This window comes from Octodon degus, unplaced genomic scaffold (genome assembly GCF_000260255.1).
Source record: "Octodon degus isolate 3935 unplaced genomic scaffold, OctDeg1.0 scaffold00076, whole genome shotgun sequence".
In the NCBI taxonomy this organism is placed as follows: domain Eukaryota; kingdom Metazoa; phylum Chordata; class Mammalia; order Rodentia; family Octodontidae; genus Octodon; species Octodon degus.
This window is the reverse complement of record NW_004524652.1, coordinates 6864238-6874588: the sequence shown is the minus strand read 5'-3', so window position 1 is coordinate 6874588 and position 10351 is coordinate 6864238. Positions and strand designations below refer to the sequence as shown.

Here is a 10351-nt window from a genome sequence, read left to right as displayed (position 1 = left end):
CTCTTTTCCTAAGCACTTCCTTTCAAACCAAAGGCACTTCATAGACAAAGAGATGCTGCCTTCTCCTACAGTCAGTGAAAAGCTCTCATGTCTCTAAAGTGGGATTTCCTAGTTTGTAACTAACTCCCCCCAAAACCAACAACAAAACCTAAGGGTTTTTTTTTTTTTCTCCTGCTGAGATAAGTTCTGAGGAAGAGGTAGCCCCACCAGGCCTTCTCAGCATTTTAGTCTTTCCAGCATCAGTGAGTCCACCTTTAAGGGCAGGCACACTGGGACTATTTTCTTTTCTTGAACTGCATTTTCTAAGTCATTCCCTTGGTAGGAACTCTATTTCAGGAAGAAGAAAAAGCCATAAAGTGCATATAAGCAAAGCAGAAAACCACCCCTATACATGCATCCGCACGCACACACACACACACACACACACACACACACACACACAAATTAGGAAACATAAAACAAACCATTTGCTGATGGGAAGAAAAATGTTGCCAGCAGCAGCAGAAACAAGTGGAAGCAGAAATGAAAGAGGGAGAGAAAACAGTGTTAATCACGTGCTGGCCTATGAGACACACACTAAGCAGATAGTGCTAGTCCAGGTAAACTAGTTTGGTACTACTCAAAATAATTCCTTACAGTATTGTTTGTAACACAGCTAAAGGATAAGAAACATCACAAATGCCCTGTCAATAAAAAGGAAGGTTGTGTCATAGCACATGCCTTTTACCCCAAGTTTAAGTCTGTACTGGGAAATTTACCAAGATTCTGTCTCAAAATTAAAAAGTGGAAAAAAAAAAAAAAAAGGACTGGGAACATAGCTGTGTGAAGGCACTGGGCTCAATCCTCACCACCATAAATTTAATAAAGGCAGGAGGAGGGAGATAACTCAGTGGCATAAGCACCGCCTGGTACATGCAAGGTCCTGAGTTCAATTCCTGGTACAAAAAAAAGGATTAAAAATTATGTCCAAATAATAAGATATTACACAGCTACAGAAAAGGCTGATGCAGTATAGCTCACATGGTAATTTATCGTTTTGTTTTGCTTTGTTTTTTTAAAGCAGAAGGGTATGGCTATATTTATACTGGCTTACATATGCACTTCTTTAAGACAGGCTCTTCCTACCATCTAAGCTGCCTGAACTTCTTAATTCAAATGAGCCTCCTGCTTCAGCATCCAGGGTGCAAGGACTAGAGGAGCTCTCTGCGGTGCCCACCTATACACTTTTTGTTTAAATCTATGCAAAGGTAAGATAGTTGAATCAGTAATTACCTGTCTGGGCATTTAGGAACTGAGGAGAAGATTTGGAGGAAGACCTTTTATCATACGTGTTTTGAATACTGTTTATATGTGAAGCATAGGACTATATTACCTATTCAAAAGAGTAAATGACTTTGAAAAAGAGGAAGACAGCAAAGCAGTAAGAAAAAAATATTACCTGACTCTCCTGGGCTCTCTCATCCTCTTCTGCTTGAGTATCAGTATTACCTTATATTTTAAAAAATGAAAGATAAGTCGAGGAAGATTACAAATTGCAGCCCTTTTTCCTGGCTGTAGGGAAAGGAAGTCAGTTTTTCATATTTTCGGATTTCACATGGACTTTTTGGTGCACCTCTAGAAAAACAGTTGTGTTCCTGTGTCTGGGCAGAGACCCATAGGGCCTGGCTCAGCCTGACCACCAGAGAAGCAGCCATCACCCTCCACCGGGCCTGTGCTCTACACACTTCCAGACCTTGCAGTTGTGTAGAGGGCGCCTACTGTCTTATGTGGTAGCGCCAGGAGCTAGACTGGGACACTGGGGCAGGTGCTGTGAGGCCCAGGCCAAAGTCCTCGGCTGACTGAATGGTGGGAGAGCTGTGGGGATGGGGAGGAAGGTGGGTGGGGAGGGTCAGGCAGCACTGGGTTACCTGAGGAGCTGCTGAGCTGCCTCCTATTTTCTTTGAGTTGAAGCTCCAAGTTCTTGACCTTGAGCTCAAGCTTCACCTTATCAGACTCCAGAGTCTGAACAACTGAATGCAAGGACTTGGCAGAAGCGTTTTCTCCCCTGAGCACTGTGACCTGTAACACAGTTGTCCTCTGAGGCTGGCAGGCCGGGCAGAGAGAGGGCAGCCGACCCCAGGGCCAGGGTCCTACCTCATTCCTCAGCTTCTCCAGCTCTGCGTCCTTCTCTGTGAGCAAGGCGCTAGTGACACTAATGGATTTCTGCAGAGAAGCCTTCTCTTCATCAGCCTCTTTTGTGTACTCAGATTCTCTAAAAGACCAAAGAGTTAACAGAGTTCCAGAAATCAACTGGGAGAGTGGTCAGCACACAACTGTTCTAGAACAAACTTGCAGATAACTTCAGTTATTGTTTTTTTTTTTAAAGTATAATAGGAAACTTTTATATGCAATTAAGGCTATTATGCTTGCAAAATTTTATTTGAAATTTTACTTACTGTGTGGGGAGAAAAAGTTTACCTATGCATAGACATGCCAGAATCTGCATATCATTGTATCCATTTGAACTTAAAGAGACAAGTTAATAAATGTGGAAGATGTAGGGGGAAAAAAACCTTTTGCAAACCTCATCCCACCCCTACTATACCAAAATAGAACCCCAGGTTAAATTTTGTTACTTCTGGGATAAATTATTACCAAGCAATGACAATTAAAATACATACATGCAAAGCAATTATACAGATGTCATGCAGAGCAGTTTATGCTGGAAATATCAGTTGGTTCTCACTAATTTCAGGAACGTTTTAGCAAGTTTTTGGATCATGTGGGCCAAAACTATTGTTCCAACTAAAGGTAGTACTTTCAACTGCAGAATCTGAAGAGGGTTGGAGTTACTCATAGAAATTAAATTGCACAAAGGGTAGAGCAGATATTACTAAGATGGAAGGTTAGGGGCTCGGAGGGAAGGTTAAGCCTTTCTGGTCGCCTGACTCTGGAGGGCAGGCAAGGCCTTCAGGGAGCGGGGAGCATCTCCCTCAGGTGCAGGCAGGGGTAGAGAGGAAGGCTGAAGGGAAGCAGGAAGGCGGCAGGAGACATGAGAGTGCAGCCCACAGGCAGGCTACTATGCATTTACATGTGGGTTCTTGTTGTCAGGAACAGACTGAGGCTGTGGCTGCCATGGCTTGGGTGAGACTAAGGACACCTAGGTGCACTCAAGCTTCCCAGCTCGGATCCTGGCTAAGAAAAGGACTGGGGGAAGGTGAACATGGCCGAGTGTAGCCACAGCCCTATGCAGGGACTTTCCTGGTTTGACACACATGCCACACTGTTCACATCAAGGGAAGCTGGCTGAGGGCATCAGGAACTGGCTGCACTTCCTTCGCACCTTTTAGCTGGTTTAAAACAAAACTCCTTTCAAATCCCATGCAGTATGAAATGCAAGAGGAAAAAGACCTTGTATTACCAAACTACGCTAGGGAAACCACGCTGGAGAAAGTGTCCCAGACTTGCCCTCAGGGCACACAATGGCCAGTGAGCCGTCAGCACTGCAACTGTGAGCCAGACCACACGGGTTCTGCTGGAAGAAGCTGAGTGAGCGCAGAGCATGTGATGGTTTGGTCTGTTTTCAACCCAACAGGAGGAGTAGGAAACTGAGGCCCAGGTTAGATATGGTACAATGTATGTCTGGTTAGTGAGACCCAAGATATCCGGCACAGGAATTACGGGATTCTCGTGGTTTATGGTAAATTGAAATTCTACACAAAAGATGAAAATATAAGTGTATTTATTTCACTGTGTGGCTTACACTTACACTCAAGAATAAGTAGTAAGAAAAGAATCTGAGACTTACGGACACTTCTTGAATTAAAAACACTGGCAAGTAGTGCACATTAGTGCAGCTGGTCACTGCATGAACACTTTCCTAGGAAATGAGGTCTTCTCAGGGGAAAACAATGCAAGTGGAGGGAACTGGCAGCACTGTTTGCCACGTGCACTGTGTCTGATGCCATCCCAAGATGCAATAAACCTTGGGCTCCTTAAATTTCTATTACCCTCATTTGGAAGTCTGTTCTATTATAAAATTGATTTCCAGAGCCTCCCTTTTTACAAACACAACCCAAATTTGAAATTTATAATTTTAAGTGTTTTGCTGATAACTACCACGATTGAGGGTTGCTGAGGATAGATCTTCCCACACTCGGGGCTCGAGTTGGCTATGATCCCACAGTCTCTTGGTGGTGGGGAGGGATAAACACCACCCACTGGCAACAGGGAAAAGGGATGGGTACACTCTTCCAGGCCACCAAGGAGACCCTGTGCTTCCTTGTCACATACACATGCAACCTCTTAGCCAGCAGAGCACTTCCTGGATAAGTTACCAAAAGACACATGGCTAAGAAGGTAATCTGCAAATAACAGGACAAGTGATGCCCATAACTTGTCGTTGTGACAGAGCTTCACTGATGGCTTTTTAGACCATTTCTATACCCCAATTCCACTGTGCAAACCAAGAGCAGCTGAGTTAACCACTTACACAACAAGACTGACAGCTGAGTTGTAGACTGTTATACTGAGGCCACTTTGGTTGACATGGCTTGGTATTACTAAAAATGCCAAAACGGGAGCATGTGCAACAGGACAGAAGGGCTCAGGCCAGCACGCTATCCCTGCCCCCAGGGGACGCACCACTCAGATTCTCTTCTTACAACTCACATAAGAAATAAATTGCAGTAATGCAGCAAATACCTTAACGTGTTACTGGGCAAGCTTTAAAAATGCAAGATAACAAGAACCAAATATTAGAAACATGAGAAGAAATGCAAATACAGTACGGAAAACTAAATTTGCACTGAAGTTCTTTGCTGTGTAGATAGCTAAAAGAAAGAGTGTGTGTGTGTGTGTGTGTGTGTGTGTGTGTATACACTACTGGGCGTATTTTACAAAACAAAAGCAAGACACAGAGGGACAAAGGCAGCCAAAAAATATATACAACAATTTGGTTTACTAAAAATATATGAAATTTATTTATTATAACGTGGATAGACTTTCTTTAGTCTTACCATGAAAGACACACAGATATAGCAAAGGAAGCAAGAGTAGGAAAGGGAAAAGAGAGGGGTGAAATGAGCATTGGTAAGTAGCGCAAGCTCGGAGACAGTCAGACAGTCAAACCCACAAGGAGCTGTAGGAGCGGAGGCAACACACACCGCTTCACAACTGCTAGCCAGGGTCACCAAGCCATTTGTCATTCTGACAGAGATCTTGCATTTACACTACCAGGATGAAGTCTGACTGCAGAAAGCCCATGTTCAAGCTTGGCTTTGCTGTCCCTTCCCTGACATTAAAAAACCCAGGCAGTTGCGCATGTGCACAGCTGGAGGGCCAGCACAGCTCCCATCCTGGCAGACAGAGCATGGCAGGACTTACACTGCTGCTCTGAAACAGGTCTGTTTTGCCTAGAGACCAGTTTTTCAAGTTATTACATTTTTAAGCTTGGAAAAAACCCTTTACCTTCATTGCATGTAATTCAGTGTAACAGACACAAGAAGCCTACAGCAAATACAGATGATACTGCTACTTTCTTAACAATAGCCAGTTTCATCCTAGTCAGGAGTAAGTTCTGCACATTAACAGCTTGCCCATTTGAGTAAAGTTAATTATATGCTATCTTAACTTCTATGGCCAATGATCAATTCCAAATTAAACTGTCGACTAAGCTTTAGGTTCTGGGAACAACTATTTCACACACTCTTATAATTTAAGTACTTACAAGTCTTTTAAAATTAAAAATTTATCAAGATTTTAGTTCTTTATGTTTGATAAATTTACCTGAACATTATACACACAGATCCACATACAAATCATTACCAAACTGATTTAGAGACATTTAAGTCTAAATTATTAGCTAAAATACATTCACATTTGCATACTGAAAACTAACCACAAGAATTAACAAAAAGTTCTATATGAGTAGATTTTTAAATATTTCACTCCCAGAAAACAATAGTCATTTTTATGTATATTGACTCATCAAAATTAGCAGTAATTTTCAAGATAGCCTTTCTAAACATCTATGATGGAAAATGTGAACAAGGAATCAAGTAAGAAGAAAGAAATTAACCAAGTTTCATTCCCCAAATTTATTCCATCTTTTTAAGCCATGAAAAAGGTTCACAGGCCTCATCATTTTAAAGGGCCTATAATTTAAAGTCACATGATAGGTAAGCACTAATGAAGCACAGTATCTTAAAAGAAAAAAACTAAACCAAAAAATAAATAAGGTTAACTGTTCAGGGATCAAAGAACCTCTATATATCCTGAGACTCTGACTGTGAAACTTGTACCATTTAATCAGTCCCCACTCATGGACCAAGGTACCTAACATTAGGGGTTTTCTGTCAGTGTTTTAAAATGGATCCTAATCTGTCTTTCACTGGGTTGTTTGGAGACAAGATGATTGGGGGGGGGGGGATTGTTGAGACAGGGTCTCATGCCGCTGACTCAAGCTGGCCTTGAATTCAGTGATCTTCCTACCTCAACCTCCAAGTGCTGGGATTACAGGCAGGTGCTACCACGCAGACCTAGATGAATTTTTGAATTAGGATTTTTTTTTTTTTTTTCAGAACCGGGATTGAACTCAGGCCCTTGCACTTTTCAGGGAAGCACTTATTCCACTGAGCCATCTCCCTGCCACCCTTTTTTTTTTTTGTATTTTAGGGGAGGGTCTACAGGGTGTTCAGGGTCTCACTACTAGATTGGATTTGTAGTGCTCCACCTGTGTACAGCCTTCCAAGTGCTGGAATTACAGGCGCGCGCCACCATGCCCAGTCTTAATCACTGTCTCAGCATGCCCCAGGGGCGGGCCCCACAGGGCATGCCCGGGGATTGAACACACCCCCACTCCCTACCCCCGCACCTGTTTGCAGGCACTTTAATCCACTGAGCTATTTGGCCAGCCCTCTGAATTAGGAAGTATTACATGAAGCCAGCCCATTTTTATGTTCCCAGGCCAGAAAGCAATAAGCGCAAGTCCTAGTCATTTACACATGTCCTTGATAGCTGCTTGAGGCTCTTAAGAAACAAAAGCATGCATATATATATATATATATCTCCTGTCTCAGCCTCGGCAGCACTGGATTACTGGCATGAGCCACCACACCTGGTTTCAGGACTGCCATTGCCATGACGCACCTGAGGTTCCTGGGTAAGCATGGCATGCAGTACCGGGGGCTGAACTCAGGCCCTTGCACTTGCCATGCAGGCACTTACACCACTGAGCTATCTCTCTAGCCCCAAAAGTTTATTTCTGCAAAGTTACATACATGAGACTGCAAGGGGCAGAGCAGCACTATGCTCAGGCACAGGCAGCGTTTGGCTAAGGAACCACCACTCCTTACTATCCCTAGGGATGCCTCATGGCGGAGTATAAACGCCACCTTAGTGAGAATGCATCTAAGTATTTAATGAAAAACAGAAAGAAAGGCACCCATGGACAAAGGCCTAATATTCTTTATTTTGTGGGTTTTTTCTTGGTGCTAGGGAGGGAACCAGGGCCATGTGCATGCTAGTCATGCCTTCTACCACTGAGCTACCTCTCAGCTCTATCGAACACTCTCTGGAATGTAGCTGGTGCCATCCAACTATCTCTGTGGGCCAAATAAACTCTTAGTTCCTATGAGTGAGACACACATAGCAGTTATCAGGAAGGGAAAAGCCCCTCGGCCCTGGGAAGGAATAATATACATACTTCATAGGAGCATGGAGGTCTTGATAAGGTCATCTTGCTTTTATTTTTTGTTTTCAAAAATAAGCATGCTTATGTGTGATAGCTGTGATTGATATCTATTTATTATTTTGCAGCAACTTATTAGGTGAGCTGTAGTTCTCAGTTACTGTAAAGGTGTAGTCACCTGCTTGACATGGAGGAGAAGCAAAGAATCACCCAGAGCAGTGAGGGTGAATTGTTTACAGCTTTCCAGGATACAAACATTGGCCATAGGGTTGCCCCACTGCCCTGGACTAAACTGCATGTTTTAAAACAGCAGACAAAGACCATCAGACTGTATAAGCAGCAGGCCTCTGAATGATTTCAGCAGGCCATGTTCATCTTTATTTAAAAACACTGGGAAAATCATACTTAGTTTTCATTTGAGTATCATGAAAATATAATAACAGCTACTTTTTACAAATAGAAACACTTAAAATAATATTACCAATTATTACTGAAAAAGTATTACTATTTGTGCTAGTTGGGATGGAACCTAGGGCCTTTGCACTGAGCTACTCCCCAGACTTTTTCTGCCTTGTATTTGGAGACACAGTCTCATAGGTTGGCAAGGCTGGGCTTGAACTTGCAATCCTCCTGCCTCAGGTTCCACGAGTGCTGAGATTATAGGCATTCATCACCATTCCCAGCAAAAATCAGAATTCTTATATAATTGAAATCAGTATTTATAGGCACAGTGATTACATATGTTAAAGTATAATATTTTTTGTTACTAAAACTAGGAATATGGAACAATCTCATTTAGGACATTTTTAATGAAATTGATCATGGCTTAAAATTTCAACTATTTGAAAATGCTGCAAATGGACTTTAATATGTCAATTAATGAGTATCAAACTATCACAGTGCCATCCTCTGAACATAAGGTCTTTTGATTTTCACAATTTACTGCACATATCATGTTCTGAACTTATCCTTATTAAATATATATGCTCACATACAAAAATAAACAGAAAGAAAGCCTACCTCTTTTTCATTTCTAATAACTGATTATTGAGTACAGATCTTTCTTCTTCCAGCTGGAAAACAAGAAAAAGACAACACACACACACACACAAAAAGAGAAAGTGTTCAGTTCATAACAAGTCCATAAAGAGACCCATGTCTTATCCCACTGTCGCATTCCCAGCTCAAGGACAGCAGATTCCAACTGCAGCCCCACAACCATGATCAGTGCAAGCCACCAAGCACAGGCTTCATGGTTTCCACTCCAAAAACATTTGACAACCTGCTGGCTCCCCCTTTTTGTAGACCTGAGAATGAAAAACATTAAATAACAGCAACTAAAACAGCACACCACTCATCTAAAGCTTTCAATAAAGGCTTATTAATGAGTTTATTAATAATGGCTCCACTTGTTATTTTTTATTTTTCAGACAGGGTCTTGGTATGTAGTTCAGCCTGGCCTCAACCTAGAGTGATCCTCCTGTCTCAGCCTGCCAAGTGCTGGGATTATAAGTGTACGCCACCACACCTGGCCATCTCCACTATTAACATTTTGGTTGCTTTACTTAGCTCTCAAAAGCCATGTGTCATGTCACTAGCTCACAAGGGTTAGGAATGGGTCATTTTGCTTCCTGGTTCTCATTTCACTCACCTATTAATTCAGGACACAGTCAATGACTACTGTATTCTAAGCATTTTTTTTTTCCCTCGGAACCGGGGATTGAACTCAGGCCCTTGCACTTGCCAGGGAAGTACTTATTTTACTGAGCCATCTCCCTGGCCCCAAGAACTGTTAAAAAAAAAAAAAAGATTTAAGTAGCTAACATGTAAGACAAGGTACCTACATCCCCAGCCTGTATCAAGAGCACTTTCACCAGCTACTATTTCAGTACACAACATTAACAAAAACGTTAAGGAGCTTTTGTGTGTTTTAATCAAAAGATAACCTAAGATTAACTAACCTAAGAGTTAAACTACTACTAGCTCACTGTGTATAGCTCTGATCATTACACATCAGTGATGGACATGCTTTGCTATGAGGCCTTCATAGTTCCAGGCTTCTTGAATACATATACATATGTATGTTGGACACGAATGTACCCTGATCATGAAGTCTACAGAGGTTAACATCCAGGCTTGTTGCCCTGGGATCTCTGCTTTTCTGGTCAATTAAGAAATATTAGCTGCCTCTACCAGGTGTGGTATTGCATACCTGTAACCTTTCAGCTCAAAGGGCTGAGGCAGGAGGATCACTGCAAGCTCAAGGCCAGGCTACACTACATAGTGAGTTCAAGGCCAGTCTGAACTACACAGTATGACCCTGTCTCAAAGAAAAAACAACAACAAAACAAAGATACATGCTGCCTTTGTTAGCATAACTCAGGGAAATTTTAGGGAGAGAAAGCAAAGAGTGGGAGGCAAATTTAAAAAGGAGGACAACATCTGGAGTAGTATGTAGAGATGAGAGTCTTTCATTTTTGTCTTTATGCCTTGTATTAAATTTGTATTTTTAAAATTTTTTATTTTTCGGTACCAGGAATCAGTCTCAGGATCTCATGCCTGCTGGCAAGCACAAGGTGCCGACTTTGATTCCTGGTAAACCCCCCCCCCAAAAAAAAATTAAAAGTCAGACATTGGTGATGCATGCATATAATCCCAGTACTCAGAAGGCTGAGGCAGGAG

At 42.2% G+C, this 10351-nt stretch overlaps 1 protein-coding gene across 10 annotated transcripts in view; it reads right to left on the bottom strand.

The window, feature by feature from the left end:
• Window positions 1-10351, bottom strand: part of Clip1 (CAP-Gly domain containing linker protein 1) — a 192189-nt gene that overhangs the window by 2841 nt on the left and 178997 nt on the right. For 8 of the 10 annotated variants that reach the window (XM_023720598.1, XM_023720597.1, XM_023720599.1 and 5 more), the window contains 5 exons: window positions 8690-8742; window positions 2134-2251; window positions 1908-2058; window positions 1439-1488; window positions 465-470 (listed from right to left, as the gene is read on the bottom strand). In XM_023720598.1, coding sequence (XP_023576366.1) covers window positions 465-470; window positions 1439-1488; window positions 1908-2058; window positions 2134-2251; window positions 8690-8742 — 378 coding nt within the window. The remainder of the gene's footprint in view (window positions 1-464; window positions 471-1438; window positions 1489-1907; window positions 2059-2133; window positions 2252-8689; window positions 8743-10351) is intronic. The other 2 variants (XM_004635887.2, XM_004635889.3) reach the window with 1 other exon arrangement.